This window comes from Sinohyriopsis cumingii, chromosome 7, assembly GCF_028554795.1.
Source record: "Sinohyriopsis cumingii isolate HCF-2022 chromosome 7, ASM2855479v2, whole genome shotgun sequence".
Lineage (NCBI taxonomy): Eukaryota > Metazoa > Mollusca > Bivalvia > Unionida > Unionidae > Sinohyriopsis > Sinohyriopsis cumingii.
In genome coordinates this window covers 104,067,095-104,091,131 of record NC_142967.1, presented here as the reverse complement: position 1 = coordinate 104,091,131, position 24,037 = coordinate 104,067,095, and the positions used below count along the sequence as shown (strand labels likewise).

General features: G+C 33.6%; 1 protein-coding gene across 2 annotated transcripts in view; it reads right to left on the bottom strand.

Moving 5' to 3' along the window:
- Positions 1-2,254: 2,254 nt before the first annotated feature.
- The window catches only part of LOC149795853 (uncharacterized), a 65,842-nt gene continuing 44,059 nt past the window's right edge, over positions 2,255-24,037 (bottom strand). For both annotated transcript variants that reach the window (XM_089965774.1, XM_089965775.1), the window contains 4 exons: positions 18,058-18,401; positions 17,179-17,493; positions 15,440-15,657; positions 2,255-12,985 (listed from right to left, as the gene is read on the bottom strand). In XM_089965774.1, the coding sequence (XP_089821900.1) occupies positions 12,895-12,985; positions 15,440-15,657; positions 17,179-17,493; positions 18,058-18,401 (968 nt within the window). In that variant the 3' untranslated portion in view covers positions 2,255-12,894. The remainder of the gene's footprint in view (positions 12,986-15,439; positions 15,658-17,178; positions 17,494-18,057; positions 18,402-24,037) is intronic.

The window sequence follows — 24,037 nt, the reverse complement described above, 5'->3', positions numbered from 1 at the left end:
TATATATATATATATTGTTGAATTTACCTGCTCATATCTCTCCTCCTTTATTCTCTTCCTCCACAATTTTATTTAATTTTTCTTTATATATTTTCTTAGTGTCTTCTGTTAGTTGTTTTTTTAAATAATGTAACTGGAATTACATGCATTATAGATGAACTGCATGCCACTATGGTAAACGGTGTTTATACCCTATTCATCATACACATTAGACAAGAATACACGTATATGTGCCAACGAGTCGTTCTCTGAAAAAGTAAAATACTGTAAAACCCCGTATTCAGGCGACCCCGATATTAACGAGATCCAATTTTTTGGGACCCCAATTATCGCGTTATAGCGGGGTTCCAATGTATTGCCATGTTCAGTATCTTTCAGTATACAGGCTGTCTCTCCAACAGTTCATCATAAACGCTTTCCTTTCTGACACAAAACGTCACCAGAATCTAACATGTCATTAATAACATTACCCAAATAAATGCACAGGTGATGTTAGAGCGTCAGCCTCGGATGCGGAAGATCATGGTTTCGAAGAACGGTTGAGTTATACCAAAGACTTAATAAAATGGTACTAACAGCTTCCTCGCTTGGCGCTCAGCATTAAGAGTTAGTGTTAAGACTGGTCGTCCTGGTGTCTGGATAATGTGACTGGGTGGGGCATCTTGCTACATGTCTGTGGTATGATGCCCCATTGCTAGAAATCACTATAAAGTGACACAATGCAGACATCTTAGCGATATGACTGAAAAATTGTTAAAGTTCTGTTAAAAATCCAGATCACACACACTGTATATAAATTCCAGGAGCAAGCTTTCTGACTCCTAACATATTTTGGTCAAACTGCTTTCAGCCAAATTTGATATGGAGCTTGTCGCTGAGGAGACGTTGGCAGAGTCTGATCATAATCAATGTGTTTGGAAAGTAACTTCTATCACCATATTTGTGTTTCAACCAAATATGTTATAGAGTTTATATTCATTAGGCCTTGGTGAGTTCAACTGTAAGCATTCTTTGATTATTTGGAGGAGTTACAGTTCCTAATTGTCAGAACCACCCAGCTTTATTTTTGCACAGAAACATCATTAAATATATTTCAGCTAAATTTTGTGTGTGTATCTAGATACTAATGCAATCTAGTATTCAACTGTCAGGATTGTTTCATCATTTACTTGAGTTAGGGCCCCTGATTCTGAGACACACACCCTTTTCTGTATAATAATTGTTTTAATCATTATTGGATTTTACACATAGCTTTATAAGGGCGAAGCTTCAGCTTAGCTGATTTTCCCGTGTTCTAGGCTTTAACTTAATGTAATTATAGCCCTTGATTCTCAGACCCAGAGAGTGTCATTTTCGCAAAACATCTTTAATTTAAATATGATTCAACCATTCTATTAGACCACTTTGTACAGATAAGGCCTTAGCAGACTTAAATTATCAGCATTCTGTGTCATAATTTAATGGAGTTATAGCCATTGATTGGTTGACCCATTCACTTTCATTTCTATCCAGTGACTCAATTAATTAACACTAGATTTCAACCAAGTCTGTTATATATGGTAAGCACCTTGATACTGAAAAGATCTCTACCATGTGACTTGTCAGTATCCTAAATTGTCTAGCCAAGTTATGGCCCCTTATTGTCAGAACTATTGTGACCTTAAATAACTGTTATCAGGAGGGTTATAAATTCTCTCATATAATTATGTTCTGTGTGAAACAGTTAAATAATCTTTCACATGACCGCTTGAATAGGTGGAGCAAATGCCAAACATATTTGCAGTTTTACTGGTATGAATTGGTACATGTAGTCAGAAAAAATTTTATCCAAGTGGGTCACCTGCATACATACAGCTGTGCTACATGAACAATTTAAATTATTTTAAACTCTAAAAATTTTCAGTCCAATTTACAAAACTTTCTTAAATCTAGTCTGTCAGTCCCAGAAAAAATGACAATTTTAAATAAACAAGCATGTAAAACCAGCAGGCAGAGCATTCTCTTAAAATCTGAGAGGTAAACTTAGATAGGATTAGCAAGATCAATAATGGTTTGTTCCAGAGTTTAGCAGCTCTAAATCATTAGTGCAAAATTAACCTTAATCTCTCTCTTTGAAATCACAATTAAAGAAACCAGGAAATATCTCTCCTATATCAAAGTCTATTTTATATTGCCGGACTCATCATAATTACAAATTACATGTGCAGAAATATGTGACCAAATAAAACTTTATAAAATAAAAGCAATGGCAGAGTAATTGGAAATACTTTATTGTTAAATGCAAAATTATAACTGCATAAAATTAGATTTTGTGGTAAAGAGTCACATACCCTGATTTTAGATTATAGATTTAATTGTTTTCATCTTAACTTACTTGTCAATACAATCATCTTAACATTTTCAAGATTCTGTTCTTTATCAAGAATAAACTGAGCCAAATATATGAATTATAATTAAGGTACAGGGGTGTACAACACAATCCACAAATGCTATCAAGTTCTAATTCTCATTACTGCTTTTGCAAAATCCAGTTGACCAGGTTTTGGTGATGGCCACTGATATTTTTCTAGAAATCAATAGACCTGGTATTCTTGGAAACTTAAGCAAAAGTTCTTCTGTACTCTGAATCCAAGGATCAAATGCTGCGACTTTCTCTATATCAAATGCAAGGTTAGAACCCAAGAACTTTTTGTTTTTTTTAATATACTGATATTCCTCCCTGTCTGTAGATATTAGGTTCCCCTTGGGGTGTTTAACTCGAGTTTGTGACCCAAGCAAGTTTGAAGAATACAGGGCAATAACTCTTACCAGTACCATGATAAGCATTCTTATAATTTGCTCACAAATTTTTTTCTCCTTAATTTCTCAGAAGTATATTATGAAGGTCCTTGCTATTAATGAGGCAATTATCACACAAATTACAAATATAACAGACCCATTTCAGAACAGAGAGATTCTTGCATAAACAATTTAACCTCTTGTGTATTGAACTTGTATATCATAGCTCATTTCTATTCCTGCCTCTGTTAAATAAATCTTTAATCATGTTAGTGATTTAAATAAAAGCAAATAAAAATCTTTATAGTTTAATTTAACCATGAAATTATCTTTATGATTCTAGAATAATATTTTTTTTAAAATCAATTTCTAAATAAATTTAAGAAAAGTTTGAGAATAATAAGATCAAAGAGCAAAATGTATCCATCTGAAGGGGTAACCTCTGAAAAAACAGTCATATTTTCTATATTATGTCATTATTTTTAATGTGCATTTGATTAACTTGGGACATAATACATTACACTTTGCATGTGATTGACCTTCAATATTTCAAAAGCAAATTCTATGCAAAAGTTTGAGTGCATCAGTTTAAAAAAAAAAAATCATATTAATGGAAATGTACTATAATCAAACCTGTCTACTTCTGACTCAACATTCAGCATAAAAATGGTTTGGACAAACATTTTGAAAAGAAATTGCGCACAATGCTTTTCTTGTTTTTACAGTAATGGATGTCAATGATGATGTACTTAAGAATACTGAAAGTTTAATGTATGAAGAATGTACAAAACATTCATGTAAAATGCCCTTCAAATAGCATCATTGTAATTCTTAAAAACCATTGATTGTAAACCATCATTGTGATTTTATGGAAAATGGTAGAGTCATAATTAATACAAAGACACCAGAACTCTTTGCAAGAATAAACTACAAGATTTTTATCATACAAGGTTTAAATGGCATTAAGACAAGTATATGGGGAAACTCGAGATATTATGCAATTATAGAGAGACGGCAGTGAATATACACTTTTATTTTTAAATTTATATTGAGACGATGAAATATATAAGTGGGGGAAAAGTGAAATCACTACTGTGGCAATACCAGTTTTACTACCATGGCAGCAATATCACTTACGGAACCACTTTCTTTTCTCATTCAGGAAATGTATCTGCCTTTGCATATGTTACGGAAACCTGTATTTGCATATTTTGGCCTGTCTTACTTTTATTCTCCTGCTCCTTTTGCCCACTCTTTCTCTTTCTCTCTCTCTCTCTATCTCTCCACAACATGAGGATGAAGATATCTCAAAATGTGTACAGGCTTAGTATACATTTATGATATCAATGAGGCGGCACCTTCAAGAAATACCTAAAAACAAGCTACAAACAACAGAAAGTCTGCTTTAAACATTACCTTTTTACGAAAACCTCTAGATTAAATGTAGTAAAATTGTTTAATTAGTGATTTTAACTTTCATCACAATCATAATCATGTTTGAAAACAACAGAGAAATCAGGCATTGAGTGCTGATTACAAACTGAAATTAAGTGATAATTAGAATGTGGGTGTAGCATCTATTACTGATCTTTACTGCCATCTTGCAAAGGCCTCACCAAAAATTCACATTTGAAAGCAAAAATCAACAAAATAAAAACAAAATCCTCACAAGTAAACTCATAATCATTAAAATATTTTTGCTTATTGATGGTATACTCTGAAGTCTGTGTGCATGTTTGTACAGTACACCCACCGCGTCATTGTTCAATGTACTAGTTAATACAAGATATGTCTTAATAAACATTTTTGTATTGATGTTGTTGTTGTTGTGGGGTTTAACGCCATTTTTCAGCACGATAGGCTATACATGGCGGCCAGTATTAATGGTGGAGGAAGAACCCGGAAAACCCCGGAAAGAACCACCGACCCACAAGAAGCTACTGGCAAGCTTTCTCACATGCCCACATTGGCTGAATCTTAGACTCGAACCGCCGCAGACAGAGGTGAGATGGCAGTGATCCGTAACGAAGAGCGCTTTAGACAGGCTCTTAATATAACAAAATACACAATTTTGAAGCATTATATGTAATCAGAAAAATTTGGAAAATAAAGTACCTGTCCTAAACTTATTATAAAATTTTGGAACATATTTTATTGATGAAGTTACAAAGCAGTTAAATTATATTGCCACATAAAAGAAATTCCATACAAACTGAAAAAAAATATATATAATAAAAAGAAAATCTATAATTTTTGGGAAATATATCCTTATATCTACTAATAAAAAACCCAAAGGTATCATCTATTTATGAATCAGTAAACATTACATTACATATGGACCAATGGACTTCAAATTCACCTTAACACAGGTCTGTAATTGTCTGTATCAAAACTGTGCAAAATTCTAATCTCTATGTTGTTTTATATGGAAAAAATGCAATTCAGCTGCTGTATGCTACAAAAGACATGCTGTCATGTAAAAAATAAATTATGTCACAAACATGTAATATGATCAATTGTCATAAATCACATGACAACATGTCAGTTAATGAAAAAAGCATCTCTAACAGGTAACATGTAAAAAGTGGACGTCCATAAAGTATGTATGCAAAAAAAATTGGCTAGTTTTGACCCCCTCCCCTCCATTACACAACATATGCTTTCGTTGAGGGCCTTAAAGTAGATCAGTTTTTCAGATAGTTGTGTTACCCTCTTTAAATAAAGTCATTAACATTATTATTATAACCCCCCTTGTGTAGGTACACTTCTGCATCACCCCATCCCCTCTTGCAACAACAGCTGGGACAATCAAAATCTTAAAGATGAAGTTTAATACATTCATTAAAAATAAGCAGCTTTAAGTTTTAGTGCTATTTAAAAAAACCCACTGATTTATAATGCTTCAAAGTGAAAGAAAGGAATAATTTACATCAACTATAAAATGTAACTTGAATTTTACACAAAACTGTCACCACTGATTGTCTGTGGTAAATGTAAAATACTTACAGTGCTGAACATACAAACCGTACTTATAAGCAGTCCCCCCTCCCCCCTCCCCATATGCATGTGTACACTTTTGTCAAACCCCATTCAACCCCCTCCATGCATATGTAATTTATGCACATCGTGTCCCCTAAATAATACTGATAATGAATAGGACTGGATTTAGAATGTAGACTAATTCACAGAAGAATAAAAAAGCACTTCCTCTAAAAATGCAATAGGCATGATTTATACAGTCTCATCAATTGAATAAAGTCTGTGCAAAAATGATGTCTATATTACACATTTGCAAATAGCATATACACCACATACACCTATGATTTGAAATGAAATTTTAATCAAAGCAGATGCATATGACATTTTAGAATATATTGGTAAGAAAGGTAAGAAAGATTCATAAACATGTCCAGGAAATATTACTGTTAGCTTTTAATGAAAAATCTTTGCAAAATTCTAGTTGAAGGTCATGCCTGTTAAATCAAAATATCACATGTACGGTTGATGAAGAACTCAATGTCTACACTTTGCAGAGACTTAAGTTTAAATGAGATCTGAAATATCAATCTTGCCACTAAAAGATCTGACAAGGACATAACAAGTTTTAAAGGGAACTGATTGGCAGTTTTTTCTTTTCACAATTAAATCACAAAAAATAAATATGCAAGAAAGACACATTTAAAAGGAATACATCAAAGTCACAGAACAAAATAGACATTAAGGAGAAAAGCATTAAAACAAACATGGGACACCTACTCTACACACGATTATTTTCAAGATTTCTTAATTTTACATATCATACATTAACAGATCGCTTATAATTAATATTTATGTACTTTCAATACATAATGAGAGAAAAGAAGACTTTATAAGGAACGTATCAGAATATATAGATGATTAGGGGATTATCAATTTGTATATGGAAAAATTGTGACACAAGATATAACATAAAAGACAAGAAGTCTGGCTTCAATAGACTTGTATAGAGTGATAAATAGAGACAAAAGAGAATACACATATAAATATGTTATAGCACATGGGAGCAGAATAAACTATTCATACATTATAAAGTAAACTCACACAACATAAAAGACTGTAAAATTATAAATGCAGATATATCAAACTACAATCCAACTGAAGTAGACACTGAAATGACACAAAGGATAAAATGGGGGAATGGATTTTGGAAAATAAATAACTCAGTATTGGAGGAACAAGACTTCACATTGAGTGTAATTGAGATGTTAAATGAACTTTTTAAAAAAAGAAGCAACACTATCCTATGAGATTGGGAAAACTCTAAAAATGACATTAAAAGATTAAGTATAAAGTATTGTAAGATTTAAAACCTTCAGAGAAAAGCAACAAAAAAGAAATACCAAGATCTAATAAATAATAACCAGACAAGTAATGAAGAAAAACAAAATGTTAGAGAACAATTAACAAAAGGATGTGAAACACAGGGAGCCCCACGTTAAGAGCAGGAAAAGTTTCACCAGTATATGCAATGTCATAGGGGATATAGAGAATAATAGAATTAAAGGGGGGGGGGGGGCATTAAAAAAATGCAAGCTTTAAAGAAGAATAACACAGCATACAATGGTAAAGAAGACATAATAGAAGAGATTAATTCCTAATATAAAGCCTTGTACAGTTTGCAAAATATTAGGCAGGATGAAATAGATGAATACTGCAACAAAACTGATTCCACAAAATAACTGAAGATTCAATAAAATACTGTGAAAAATGAATGCAAGGGGAGGAAATAAAAAAAAAAATTCAACAATTAAATAAGGGGATATCACTGGTATAAAAAAAGATTTGTAAATAAAGTTTTATGATCAACTTAAAACAATTTTACATTATGTGTGCAACAATATATTTCTGACAACAAAGTGACCAAAACCATGAAAAAATGAATGTACATTTGATATTTTTAAGGAAAGGGAGATAAAGAATTAAAAAACTAGCAATCAATCATATTACCCAACACAGACTATAAAATGCTAAGTAAAATACAAACTAACAGGATCAAAACTTACCATATTTACCATATATGTTGGGACACCGTATTTGTTGGGACACCATAAATTAATTTTAAAAGTAATTTTTTTTGTGCGCTGTATGTTCTGGGACACATCGTTTATTTCGAGTCGTAAGTTGTGGGACACCATTTAAATCATTTGAAAATTACATGTCGGAAATTGCACTCCAACTGAAATTTTATTTTAAAAAATATAAAACTGTATACTTGACATAAAACTCTTCAATCCACTGCGGCAGCATCTCATCAACACAACCCTTCTCCTGCACACGTAGGATCTATTCTTTTGGTACATTAATATATTTTTAGCTTTCTCATACCGTGAAAAAATGTTAGAGACAACACACCACCTGAAGCGGAAACTGCAAGGACAAAAGTCAGATGTTTTCAAATCTGCACTAGTCTTGCTAATTCTCACACTTTTGATGCCCATCTTATAGTCAGTCCATCCAGGAATGCGATCAAAGTACACTAGAGTTTTATCCATGTTAATGATCATATTGTCAGCGAAATGATCTATTCATCACGTGATTTTATTTTGCTCCAAATCTTCTGGATGATGCTGGGTCATCGATGTTCGCGCACGAAGCTTTATATTGTAAGCTTTAAGAACTGTTCCATTGTTTCACTTTATTTTAAAAAATGTCATGAATACTGGTGAAAAGAAACCCAAGTTAGCTTCTATAATATAAAAGAAATTGGCACACGTAAAATAATCCAAGTCGGCTTCTGAGGTCAGCTTGCTTTGCAATAAAATAATCTTTGTATTGATATCCATTAAAAAAAATTCGGCTTCCGAGTCCAAAGTCGGCTTGCTTTGTGATAAAAATAACCTTTGTCTTTGATGTCCTGTCGGTAAGTTCAACGAAGAAGTTTACTGTTGGCTGCCAGCTGTGTTTATTTACCACCAGGGCTTCTATGTGCTTGGCATTTTTTGTAGTAATTATTATAAAGGTGCACTGATGTCTGTGGATAAATAGTAATGATACTTTTGTAACCCACGCCGGCAAAAAGATTTTCACTTGCACTCAAGTGAATGTGTTTTTAAATAATGATTTTTTTTTTGCGAGATACTGTCATACAGTAGACCTGGATAAAAATTATTCTTGGCTATTTTGAACCTAACACCATACAGTGCGTGAATGGCAGTTGTCTTCAATATATCGGTTGATTCTTTCCCTCTCATTTGCGAATTCATCGACATCTGTGCACAAAGCACTATATTGCGTCAAAATTTGTTCCATTGTTTCAATTTATTTTCAAAATTCCCATGAATATAATTGAAAAGGAACCCAAGTTTGCTTCCATATCTCGGCCGTCTTTATATATTAAACAAAAATATATATATATATATAAAAATCGGCTCACTTCACAAAATCCAGTCAGCTTCCGATGTCGGCTTGCTTTGCAATAAAATAACCTTTGTATTGATATCCTTTACCAAACAACAAAAAAGTAACCAAAGTCGGCTTCTGAGATCGGCTTGCTTTGTAATAAAAATCACCTTTTGTCTTTGTCCTGTTGGTAGGTTCAAAGAAGGAGTTAACTGATTGCTGCCAGTCATGTTTATTCACCACCAGGGCTTCTATGTTCTATGTGTTTGGCATCTGTGGTTACAATTAATACAAAGTATCATTGATGTCTGCGGGTAAATAGTAAGGATAATTTTGTAACCCAAGCTGGTGAAAAGATTGTCAATTACACTTAAGTGAATATGTTTTAAAATGATCATTTTTATTTGCGACATACTGTCATACAGTAGACCTGGATATAATTCAATCTTGATTATTTTGCACCCAACATTGTGTCATGCGTGAATGGCGTCTTCAAGATATCGGTTGACTATTTCCCTCTTGTTTGTGATTTTGTTGGCTCCAGTTTTCAGTCGGATAACATGTTCAAACTTTGGAGCACAACCACACACAATTGCTTCTCAGTGTTCATGTGAACAACATGGTGTGTGGTATTGGACATAATTGATACACGATACAGTATGGAATCCTACGCTTACGGATTTCGTGGAAATATTTTATTCTTAAATGCTCATATTGAAAAAAAGGAATAAATGATAACAACACAAGGTTAGTTTCTTTCTTTTTATTATCAATTCAACGTTTTATTTATCTATTTTATTGCAACGTGCAGTGGGGTGGGGGGAAGCACAAATGCAATACAATTTTATTTCGTTTCTTAAGTCTTGGGACATATGACCAAAGTGAAAAAAATGTTTCACCATAAGTTCTGGGTCAGAACAAAAAAGAATTATTTTATCGTGTCCCAACATATGCGGCAAATACGGTACTAACAGAATCAAAACTTATTAATTTTAATCAAATCTGTGGGGAATGGGGGAGGAATATAATAAATACACTTACAATAAAGACAGTGAAAAGATTATCTACAATACAAAGGGGGTAATGGTCTTATTTGACCAAGAAAAAGCATTTCATAGAATTGAACATAGTTTTATTGATAACATCTTGATAAAATACAGTTTTGGGTCATATTTCTGCAGTTGGATTAAAATTTTATATAAAGACTTTAGCTCTGTCATAGCTAATGGAGCAAAAACAGAAAGCTTCAAAATGGAAAGGTCTGTGAGACAAGGGTATTCACTTAATATGCTTTTATATATCTTAGCTGGAGAAGTATTTAGTGCTAAAATTAATAATAATAGAAATATATAAGTTATAAAGAATACCAAATTTGGCATACAAACTGAAAATGCTAAAACATGCAGATGACTGTACAAACTTCATAAAGGATTAATTTTCTTTCAAACATTTGGAAAAAGAATTTGAAAGCTTTGGGCATTGGGGTCAAAAGTCTACCATAGGAAAACAGAAATATTACTGATTGGAAACTGGAGGGAAAAATTACCTGGGATTACCACCAGAACTAATCAAAGACAAAGTTGTAGCATTAGGAATAACCTATAGGGAAAATGTGATCAAAATACATTTCAAACAACTATTAGACAAAATTTGAAAAAATAAACCTAATGGATAGAGTCCAAGCGGCAAAGATATGGTATATTAACAATACAACAGACTTAATGAACCAAATGTTAAACAATCTAGAAAAGGAAATGGGGGAAACATACATTATACACTGTATATGGGGGTAAACATACATTATACACTGTATATGGGGGAAACATATATTAATACAAAAAGTGTCCAAACGAACCTAAAGATGAAGGAGGCTTAGGAATACTGAATTTGCATAACTCTCAAACAGCAAATATCATCAATAGAATTATGAACACAAAATACAAAATGGATTACATTTGGGCAGCACTATACATTTATTTCTTTGGATATATAATGAGAAACAAACCAGAGATTTACAGAAAAAATAGTCTATCCGAAATTCTAAAACTGCACAAAACAATGAATGGAATAATATATAATTCTCAAATATACAGACAACCCGTCAATAGAGACAAAAGAGAAAAACACATTTCACATATTAAACAAAGAACAAAGTATACAAACAAGACATAAGATAAGTGGTCCAAAGTTTGGGGGCTGTGGGGCAAAACTGAAACAATAACTAAACAAAGTAACACGTTCAATTATTTACATAACACATGTCCAATAGGAGAAGTAATATTGCATAGATATATTACAAATACAGTTCGAATTTGTCCAATATGCAGGAAATAGCAAGTTAACATTCCTTTTTTACTTTTATTTACTTTTTTCTTTTTACTGCTATCAACCATATTTTCGCTACTGGAATCAGATAGACTTAAGATCAATAAGGAACAGACATGACTGAAGAAAAGAAGGCCCCAAAATAGAGAGTGAGAATACACCTAATCAAGAAAGAGTTAGACCAAAGGCACCCCCTTCCACTTCAAAATGAAGCATGAAGAAACACCAGCAAGTCTATTTTCCATTTTTTTTCCATATGATCCTCTGCTAAATAAAGAGAACTGACAACCAAGAATCTGACCAAACAAAAAACAAAGGTATAGCAACATCCAAACAATATAGCAAAAGTACACATGGCAAACACTGGACACCAATAAATCTCTAGCAAAGATAACTGATAGGGAATATGATAAGGAAACCAGCCGAAAGGTGAGATACCTTACCAATGGAAGCACAAACCATCACTTTTAGACCCAGAAGCAGAAAGGACAGAATCCTGATAAAGAATTGTACAAGTATGCATGCATCCATCTAAAATTTATAAATGAACCCTACTCAAACTTAATCATTTTTTCCAAAATTCTATTCAAAACTTGTACAGACTATGGGGAGGGGGGAGTGACAGAAACATAAAATCATTTTAAACATTTTGGAACAAGATGGGGGTCACCTTGAAGGTCTCCAGCTCAAAACTGGTGGGAGAGCAGAAAGGTGGCTGCCAACCACCCCAATATTTCAAACTAAACTTGTAACTATGACCAAGTTTAACATTTCTAGTAAATTTACAATAATGTTTCATTATATTTAAAACATGCTAAAATGACATCCATGCTGATAAAAAGGGCTAAAAAAAAGCAATCAAATAAACAAAAATGATTTGAAAAACAAACATAACTTTTTGGACTATTTCATATTGTAATATGTACTTTGTGGGTGGCTGCAGGCATATTTACATGACCTAAACTGCTATTTAAGTTTTGAAAAAATGACAAAACCTATTACAAAATCAATCAATTAGGACTATTATCTCAAACATAGCCTCACATATGACAGGGACATTTCAGAACATGTAAAGCAAGACGATCATATGTTGGATAATATATATAAAGGCAAAATATTGGAAACAAAATTTTAATATGCTAAGAATAACCATCTGCCTGGGGTGGTTACTACAGTGATATAATTTGTTAAAACTGCTAATATGCATAGAATTTTCATGGAAATGTCCCATAATTAAAACTGCAAATATGCATAGAGACTCATGGAATTTTCACTTATGTAAAACTGCAAATATGCACAAAGCCTCATGGAAACTTCACAGCTATATGTACAGTACTTTACAGCTATCTTATGCAGTACAGCCATATGCAGACAATCCAGTCTGTTACAGACAAGTGTCTCTCAGACATATGTTTATTCTTTTGGGAGATCAGCCTCTGTAATTCCTTTGGAAGCCAACTCATCCTTCACCCTTGAGAGATAATATGGGTCCGGGAAACCATTTCTGAAATAACATGTATTCTTTCAACATCACCAATATTATTTGCAATAATATGACACTATATTTTTGTCTTTCTGCACCTGAATCAATAAAAGATATGCAGTTAAAACAACCTCACAAATATGAACAGGAGAAATTATAATGCTGAAATATTGCTGGGGTAGAATTAAAGGAAACAAATTTTGACAACTGAAGTACTGTCAATGGTATGTCATACTGCTACTTTGCATGTGCAATAGATGTATACTGTGATTACATGTGTTTATGTGACATTTTACTACTAAATGCAGCCTACGTGTAAAGTTTTGTGAAAGGAGGTGCAGTATAACACACTTAATCATAATTAAGAAACCATTTTGTTTCTTTGGTACATATTGACTTTTATATTAGAGCTAGAACCTGAAAATATATCTGCTGTTTTAATCTATAAGGATAACAAATATGAAAAGATTGCTGCAGGCATGTGTAGCAGAACTCATTTTGTGTGTGAATGACTATTCCTTTCTAAGCTAACACTGGCCTTGACTTTTGAGTTTTTTACCCTAAAATATGTATATATCTACTCAATAGGTATTAGTTGGCAATCCATATGAACACTTCAACAATGAAAAAGCATCTTGGGGAGATTTCTCACAGTCTCATCCATAATGGAGTTAAAAACTATGATCAAAGGAGAATGCACAGGTAGTGCAGTAGCATGAGCAGTTTAACCCTCACAACTGTATCAAATCTCATATTGATCAAGCAACCCCGTGCAGCATCTCCTGTCCAGTGCACCAGACACTTTCAGAACACAAAATGGCCTGATCAGCCACTCACATCTTCACTGAAACCAACCAATTACGGATGTCACAGTCATCTTGAAACTTGAAGGATGAACAAAATGCTAACAATATCAAGTCATCATACACAAACTGTTCCCCTTCCTCTTGTTTATTGTGAAAATCACCATATACATGTAGGGGCTGAGGTGATGATATCAGTTGGTCTCTATGTATCTTCAAAGAAAACCAAACTGTGAAGTTCTTGTCAAGGAATGTTTTTGGAATAAGAGTTAGTACCCTGCAGCATTTTCCTTCTTAGGTTTTTTTTGTGAAGGGTGCATCACATACATCTCTGCTTGGAACAAACAGGATGTATAGCATAACAATAATAGACAATATTGATTTTAAGTTACGGCATAGAAACTCATTCAAGAGTTAAAAATGTTAAACAGCTCATTAAATTTACTTGAAATTCTGCATGACCTTCTGCAAAAAGCAAAGATGACAAAATGCGCAATCATGGCACAAATTAATGATACTGTAACTTTACAATGAATTTCATTTGAAGTAGCCATATTAATCAAATCTAAGATCACATCAATGTAATGTTGCCAAATTTGGTTGAAAACCTACAATCCAATGCAAAAGTTTACAGCAGAACCAAAGTAAAAGGCAGGCAGGAATCAGGGGTCATAACTCTTGTACATAATAACATGGAATATTGAAAATAAAACTCATTCAAGGTTGCATCAGAATAAAACTGAATGCTAAAAACTAGTAAAAAATCTAACAATCTGTGATCAAGTTATGTGGGGAAACTAAAGTTAATAAAAATGTACAATCAAGGGTCATAACTGTTGTAAATGATTAAGTAGAATGGCATTTGGTTTAAATCCAACCATTATATGGCCACTGATCCTTCCAAATGACCTCATAAAATGCGGAAATCCAACTCCTTTCATCAAGACAAAACTGCACATAATATTTGGAATCTGAAACCAAAGTTAGAAGTACACACCACAAGTGACCATAATTTGGTTTTTTTTGATGATCACGTGTAAATTACACATGTTCTGGCACATAAATAATACATTTTGAAAACAAAGTCCAGAAGAAATATTACATTTGATTTGGTGAACAAATCATGAAAAGCAACAATCCAATGACAGAATGAATCTGCCAATGTTACATCCATTATGGGTATAAAAAATCTAATTCTTCTGAATGGATGGTCATATCTTTAAGAAAAATCTTCTATGATATCTTCTGGTTGTCCTAAATGAAAATGCTGCTAATATTATAGTCAATATGGCTGCCACAATGGCTAATTTGAAAATCTTATCACTGAAGAATATCAGAGACAGTTTTAACCCTCAGCAACTGAAAAAAAATAAAATAATTTCATCTATAATTTCTAAACAGTAAAGCATCAGTCCATGTTTTTTGTTTGTTTGTAAAAGCAGCCATACCTGATATTCAGATTGGCACAAATTGGACAAGCTTAAAAGGCCCTCATGCACAAGTGTTCTCTGCCCAGTATAGTTAAAAAACAGTCCTTTGATTTTTAGAAGGATATAAAAATAGTGATTGAGGATGAATGCCCCATGACACATGCAGAACCATCCCAAGAAGCTCACTTGACCTCATCGAAAAGAAAGAGACTATAGCACTAAACTTATTAACTGTTGCTTACTGTGCTCCTGGGTTAGGATTGGTTTTATGATGAATGCCATTCCAAGTGAGGCCTTCCATTCCTGTTGTGTGTGACTGGCTGATTGTAAATACCAGTTTCCTGTCAAAGGCCAGCTGAAGCATTCTGCACACATTTCTACCCTCTGGTAAATTAGGCAAGTATGCAGTTCTTGTCATTTGACTATATCGTTTTCCTGGGGATGGATGATCTTGATCTAGCTGAAATACATTGCATTTAAAGTAGTGTCATATATGTACAAGCAAGCTTTGCAATCAATACAAATCTAGTGATTATAATTTCTGCTAATATTCATAGAAATAAAGTGTTAGAGATTTTCATCTACAAATCAATTTAACACTTATCCATGAATATTCATAATAAACCCTATAAACAAGTACAGCTAAGGCATATTTGTAAAAAAAATTGTGCTTATTGGCAGAGAAATGTATCACAATAAAATTATCGGTAAAGTTCCTTAGTAATAATGAGATTTGGAAGCCAATAAAACATAAATAACAATGATTTATTTATGCAAGTAAAGATAATGAAAAAGAAAAAAAAAAGAAAATCAAGGCTGTAAAAACATAATTAGTCATCCTAATCATCTAATCAGAACAAGTGTCAACAGAGCAAATTGTATGCCATACGCAAATAGATGACAGAATAGGTCTTGTTTTGGAAGTTAATTTTAAAAGTGACAACTCCAGAGTGGGTTAAAAAATGCACAAGTGTGAAATTTTCCAGTAAATATTTACTGCAAGATGCAATTGTCTTTTCAATAATATGACTGATTACTGTAAAATTGCATTTTTATGTATTAAATGGACCACTAATTATACACTAAGCACCATTCTCAAACAGGTTAAACATTGGATACTGTAGTTACTACATGTACTTGGACATGTTGGAGGCTGGGCCACTGGTTGTAATAGCAGGGTGGAATTTTTAAAATAATGTTCCAAGATGCAATTGCCTTTTCAATAATATGACTGATTACTGTAAAATTGCTTTTCTGTATAGGAAATGGACCACTAATTATAAATTAAGAAGGGTACCCTTCTCAAGCTGGTTAAACACTGGATACTGTAGTTATTACTTGGACATGTTGGAGGCTGGGCCACTTGTTATAATACCAGAGTGGAATTTTTAAAATAATGTTCCAAGACTTCTATCAGTTCTTTTAACTTCTACATAGTTTCAGTACATGTACAGGATTTCTAATTTTTTCTGGCAAAACTGATAACTAAGGTAATTTTTGTTTGTACCCCCATTGTAATGACATTTATCTTGAGAAAATGGTGTGATGCACATATCTAGATTGTTCAGAATGTGTGCACTTGCTTCAGTCAGGAAAATGTGCTGTGCACAGGGTCACTAGTGCATAAATTAGTTTTATTTTTTCAACATTAATATTGGTATGTATGGAAAATTAAATACATGTAGTGGTATTGAAAGAAAAAAGTGGTTTTAATTAAGGAAATGTTTGTAAGACCATCTAATTTGGAGAAATGGCTTGACATGAGGATGCCAAAATAAATGGGTAGCACTGCAATAACAAATAAGACCTTGTAAATGAAAGTTATACACAACAATAAAAAATGGAGAATCAAAACTTCTACATCCTACTTTATCTACAGAAAGCTTGCAATAACTTCATTCCATATGTAGGTTTTTATTGGTTGTCTCCATCCTACTGATGTGACTGAAAACTCCTGCTGACTAAAACAGTTCATACTAACCCGTTGTCTGCCAGCTGGAAAATCATAAGTGATCACAATTCTGCCATGTCTCTCATATCCTGCCAAACATAATGAGGAAGTACTGACATCCATCCTCCCATCTTTAGGCTGGTCCCCAGTAAGTATGCCCAAAATTTTACCACATATTGGACAAACAGGCTTGTGTTTAAACATTTCATTAAAGCATTCTGAGCACAATGAGTGGCCACAGGAAAGAGCTTTAGGATCAGTTTTTGGATACAAACATATTGCACAATTGTCATCTGTATCACCCTCCTCATTCTTTAATTTGTGTTGTTGACCTGACATAGAATCCTAATAGGAAAAATATAAAACAAATGATCTGAAAGAGAACATTTCATCACAAAAATATGTAAGTATACTTCTAAAGAAATCATGTTATACAGACTGTAGCAACACAATATGACACATCAATCATTTTCTCTTTACTACTTTAAACCAAGCATCATCTTTCCCCCAAACAAAATGTACACACACAAACATGTAAAATTATGAGGACAAGACCATGAACCAGGCATGCAGCACATGGCATTTAAATGTAACTTTCAGTATTCATTCCTTCTAACCCTAACCAGTTATATGGTGCTATAAATGAGAACAGTATGTTTTATGTTCATACACTGGAAAAACAAAAGACCCCTGCTGCTTGCTAAGTCTGCCTTTTATTTCACAAGAAATAATAGACATAAATGGAAAGTAAAAAGTTTAACACTGAATTTAGTCTAAAAACTTCACAAACAATGAAGTCAATGTGGGGCATGGAGAGATGTATTTAAGAACTTATGCCCAAAGAATTGTTTTGTCAAATGTCCACTAAGGTGGGCTCAACAAAATCAAAAGTAATAAATGTGTACTTACTACTGGTTCATAATATTCAGGAGACAATTTAGGTTTGGTATTTTCATACTGATTATTGTTTACTGCAACATCTTGTTTTTTATATCCTTTCATTCCATAACCCTTTATATGTCCTTTCTGGTGACTTGATGAAGAAGCAACATAGTTTTGTATGTTGTACTTTGGTACCTTCCCATTTTCAATCATGGTTCTGAATGTATCCTGCATCAGCTTCACAAGATTTGGGAGTTTGTCAATGAAGTGGATCTCTGTCAGGCATTTTCCTGGTACAGATTTTCTACTGTAGTCAATAACAGCTCTGGCATACTGGACAGCACACATGTCCTGTGGTACAGCATATATTCCTGCAGGAAAAGACAACTTAATTAGCATGACAATCTGTGAAAGAAACCTTGCATTATGAGAACTGGTTAAAAGTTTGTACATCGTGATTTTGATATGTGGAGAATCATACTTTCATTCATTCTACCAACATATTTCCAAGATATTGATCAACTTTCATAGTTCTAATCCCAAATAATAATTCATGTTCAGATACTTTAAAAAATTGCTTCTTGCCAATTTGTAGAAGACATAAATGTAATTGCGAATAAGACAAGAAAAGCGTCAGACATATTAAATAAATCTTCTTAAACATTTAGTTCAACTAAAAACTGCACAGATCCAGATCTGCCATTACATAATAATGCTTTGGCAGTCCTCGGCCTATGCAGTTTGTCAGGAATAATTAGTAGACCCTGATTCTATCTACCCACACTTTGCACTATGGTAGATCAGGCTCTTTGTTGCTTACAATTAAACCTAACTTATGAGTACAGGCAGTATTTTCTGTGTACCATCCTCCAGACAGATTTCATGAAACAGGAAAGTGTCCTAAGAATGGTGAATGTAACTCGCATGTTGGAAGAAGACAGTAGTAAAAGTGAAAAGGTAGGAAGGAATCTAGCAAAAGACTACTTAGTTTATAAGATATTTGTCTTTGTAGATTGCTACTCTTGAATCTTGCAATGCAGATTAAATAAGGTTTCAGAATGTATCACTGAGGTATGTCCATCATAAGGCCTGCAATGTACAATTAGCATATAGTTTAATGAGAAATAGTAAAATGGTTGTAATGAATTTAAAAATGTCAGTACTTTACTGAAATAAAGACCTCAACTCTAAATTTTCTTGTACAGAAATGACACTAAAAAAATCTAATCTCTCAATCCATTACAAACTCTGACCATGATAATATTTTACAAAATAAATATGGCAATGTTTCAACTCATAAACTACAATCATGTAGTCATTACAATAAGGAAGATGCTGTTTCTGAGCTAATTATTGCAATATAAAGAAGCAAACTGATATATTGTATATAATGTAACAAATAAAATCCATAAATAGCTAACTAACTCCCATGACAAAAAGTAACACTTTTTAAAGCAAATTTGACTCAAGTTGCTGAAAAATCTAATTTCTAGATCATCTATTTAAGTTTGATTTATAAACCTTTTGTTGCATCAAGATGAACTCAAGTCATAATTTTCAAATATTGTATTGTTTTTCATAATAACTTCAAACTTACATGTGGCATCATGTTGGAGTGGCTAGCAAAATGCGTTAGACTTCATGGATCTTGTAAAACAATGTAGAAAGTAATCTCTGTACAGATACTGTAAGTGATTGATTCATGAAGAAAAAAATTCCTGAATTGTTTAAACTGATATAAATTTGTTTTAGTAAATAAGAATATTTGACTTGAAATACAGAAATGCTTAGCAGCAGAGAGGGTGAACAGACCATTTTTTACAAGGTCCCATTTGGTAAATTAACTCTTAAAAAACTGCAAAAAAATCTCTGAATTTTCAAAAGTTGTTCTGGGGCAGCTAATTTTTGTCACTGATGACACAACCATGGGTTTACCTTACGTGACACATACCCGTAGTCGCACCCTCCCTGCTGCTATCATTTTTTTAATTATATATCAAGACCGATTTGATATCGTGCCCGTGGATCATACAAGTTTATTGTTATGAAACCATGCAGGGTTGACTCTGCTTTACTAAATAAATTTTAAAACGATTATAATCCATATCAACGCTACACCAAGTCTGATAAATATTTCTTACTGTATGCGTATGAACTCCGTCAAACACAGCAATAATATTAGTTATCCCTGATCACTTAAGGTATTTGTGTGTACCGCTGAGTAACATAAATCACATCAGTGTTTATATGCCTTCCTTGGGAAAATATTCTAGCTGGATTTGACTGTTTGTCTAGCATTACGTTGTCGTATACAACTAAATTGTTAATAGCTCCATCAAGGTCATCTACGGCGGGGGCATCATTGATGTCAGTGATAAATTCAATGACGTTTTCGTGCATAGTTGCTGCATGCATATTAAAATCATTAAGTAATTCATAACATCACTGATCATCAAATGATGGAGCTATCTAATACAACTTATCCCATTTGATCCACCTCATTATTAAATTAAGTAGCAATTGTGTTTTACCAGATTTGGACGGTCCTATAATAATCATTTGAATATGATTTGGTAACACTGGATGATATTTAACCGGTTTCCATGCTCGTGTCACTGAAAAATCAATTACATCCATATACTTATAATATGAATTTATATTGTGTAAAGTGCAGAGCATTCACTTGCAAAGAAGCAGTAACAACTATGACAACAAAAAATAACAGACAAACACTCACGGGCAAATGTGAATGATGTGGTACAAAAAAGTTTTAATTTATTCCCGGTCTAAACAGTGTTAAAAAAAAAAGGAGGTGATACTGCTGCACAGTTAACAAAGCTACCTGGGGCTCCATGGGGGAAATACCCAGGAGAAAAACATCTTCCAGGATATAATTATTGTGGCCCTGGTACCAGACTTGATATCCGACTTGATAAACAAGACCAACCAAAACCTGGTGAATATCCAATAAATGCTACTGATCAAGCTTGTCATGCTCATGACGTGTCTTATAAAAGCAAATATTTTCAGCAGCGACATATTGTGGATGTAAAATTAATTCACGCGCTAAATTTTATAAAAAATAAATCCTTCAAAGAATCATTAGCTAATTGGTTAATAAGATCCACAATGAAAGGTAAATTGGTATTAGGGGCTGGTAATTAATCAATAATGGAGTCAATTTATTATAGCCCAAGAGGATACTGTTAAACGTGTTGTTGCTGAGGCATGGTTGGCATGACCGCCAATATGGCAAATTTATCTAACACCGCCTAAATGAATCAAGCATGCACATTTTGATGTTAGCATGCCAAATGAAGTTCATCGGGTGGATATTTTGTTTTTGCCACACGATACTATTAAAATATAAAGACATCATAAAACATACAAATATGCATTAACTGTTGTTGACATTGCAAGTCGACACAAGGAAGCAGAACCGCTAATAACTAAAACAGCTGCTATAAGTTCATCCTGGCAGAGAATTTCAAGGTGCAGTATCAACGCTGATGAAGCAACAATGCATTAAAATATGATGAGGACACACTGCAATACATCATGACCAGGCAATTGTTGAACCATTTAATCAAACACTTGTTGAGTGGTTATTTGGATATCAATATGCAAGGAGATAGTTCAAGACAAAAGATCTCGCGATTGGGTTGCAAGATTACTAAGTGTGATAGCTGCATTAAACAATGAAGTAACTTGAACAATTAACATGAAACCTATTAACGCAATTACAAGTGCGCATATACCCGTACAACGACATGATTTTTCAAAACAACCAGTGCTGGATTGTTGTTGTTGTTGTTGTAGTGTTTAACGCCATTTTTCAGCACACAATAGGCTATACATGGCAGCCAGTATTAATGGTGGAGGAAGAACCCGGGTAATCCCGGGAAAGAACCACCGACCCTCGAGAAGCTACTGGCATGTTTTCTTACATCCAGTGCTGGGTAATGTTACTGTTACTAAATGAACCCAGTGAACTTGAAGGTGATAAAAAAAGAGTGACTGATCCTATCTGGAGTATTACCACACATAAAATTTCCAGCGTGGTTACATATACTGGTAGATCCACAATCTACAGATTAGATTCCACTGCTCCTCAATGTGGATTTACATGTGAACAATTACAAGAATTCCTGAAGACACACAGTTACCACCGCGATCACTTTTATAAACCAGCACTGTTACGCCGAAAACATTCAAGACAGGTTAACCTGGTATTATCATGTGTATGGCTGTGGCTATTATCTTTTCTATCCATGGTGAACTGTTTTGGATGCTTACTCAAGTACTGCCACAGCATTACCATGTTAGTCGGCACAATGATTATGTTGCTGTTGCTGCAATGCCATAATAAATTCGGCGTCAAGATCAAAGTCGCGATTATTTTTTTATCACATTTATAACTAGCTATTTTTTTTTTTATTATGATGTTGCTGGCAGCATTGCTGCTAGTTTCTATAAAATCCGCACCAATGACAATTCTCCATAGCTGATTATCTTTCTAACCCACAACACTGCAAGATAAACTAAGTTGACCACTCAATACGATCATCAACAATCCAAACTTGCATATCAGTAATAGTTAATCCCTGAGATGAATGGATCATCATTGCATATCGTAACTTCCACAGAGATTTATCCATGTTTAGTGCGCCCTCAACCATGTTAATATCAATTTCAACAGCATCATTTACTAAGAGATTTCACTGCGTTGATGATCCTGGTATATCAACGTCAATGTTTTGTCATCGTGTATCAACTGATCTATAACATAATGGAACAGGTAGATTTGGAAATGTTTCTTTATGCGTGGTAAATAACCGCTGTTGAAGTTCATCACAAACTATCTTTCTACTTGCTATTATTATGTCGCTTGGTTTCCATGTATTCCAAAACTTATCCAACGAGGTTTCTTTTATTACTGTACGTACTGTCTCACATTGATCTTTATTCGGTTGTAATCTGATTAACCGCTTAAGCGTTTTTAGTTTTTCATTGAGTGATCTGTGGTCTTCATCAATTTCCTTGCAATAATCTAAAAAACTCTTTAACCATTCAAGGGGGGACTTTCCAAAAAGTGGCAGTGGTTGACCATGATCACTGCACATAATCACCATGGTATTTTTCAAAAGTAACCAATCAAGAAAAACTTTTAGCTTCCAATAATTGTGGCAACGTTATTGGGAGAGATTTTACATGATTCAGCACATTACAAAACAAGAGGAGCTCCGATTAAAATTATCAACCATAACTCACAGTTATGCAGCGCATGTGGCGGTAAGAAATATCGAAAATTGTCTAGATATTATGCGCGTAGGTACAACTTTTATATGTCTGAACAAGATTACATTATGCGACATTATTTAAATAAGTTTAGGCGCAATTAAATACAATTTGTATATTATGGAGAACGAATTCGTAAAAGACCCCATATTCATTAACTACGAGGCATCTCAATAGGAACTATCAGACACTGTAAACGAAAAATAAAATTAGGTACTCTTTGTAATTCCAATTATCACATAGTTGGTGTTGGTGGCAAAGCACGTTCATCTCACAGGTTTAATTACGAGTGTTTTAACGGTATAATCATTGACAATCTCGTTATTGACCATATTAATTCAAACAAGACAGACAACCGCTTATTCAACTTGAGAGAGGTTACTCAACACGATAACTGCTGCGGGGGAAACTCTGGTGGGTATAAAATTAAACGACCAGTTATTGCCATTGTAGATACAATTGAAATTAAGTTTACATCGATTTATTCTGTGGCTAAACACTTTGGTGTGTGCCAGATGTCAGCGAAACACGCCGTCGATGGTATAATTGATGCAACTGTTTTGTGGAAATACTTTATATGGGTATCATTTGCATATGCCTGAAAAGTAAACAATTAGACAAATCAGTTCGATATGTATATAATGAACCCGGTAAACATCGATGATGAGTTGATGAGTTGAAAAAAGAGATCAAGCGTCTCCAACACATG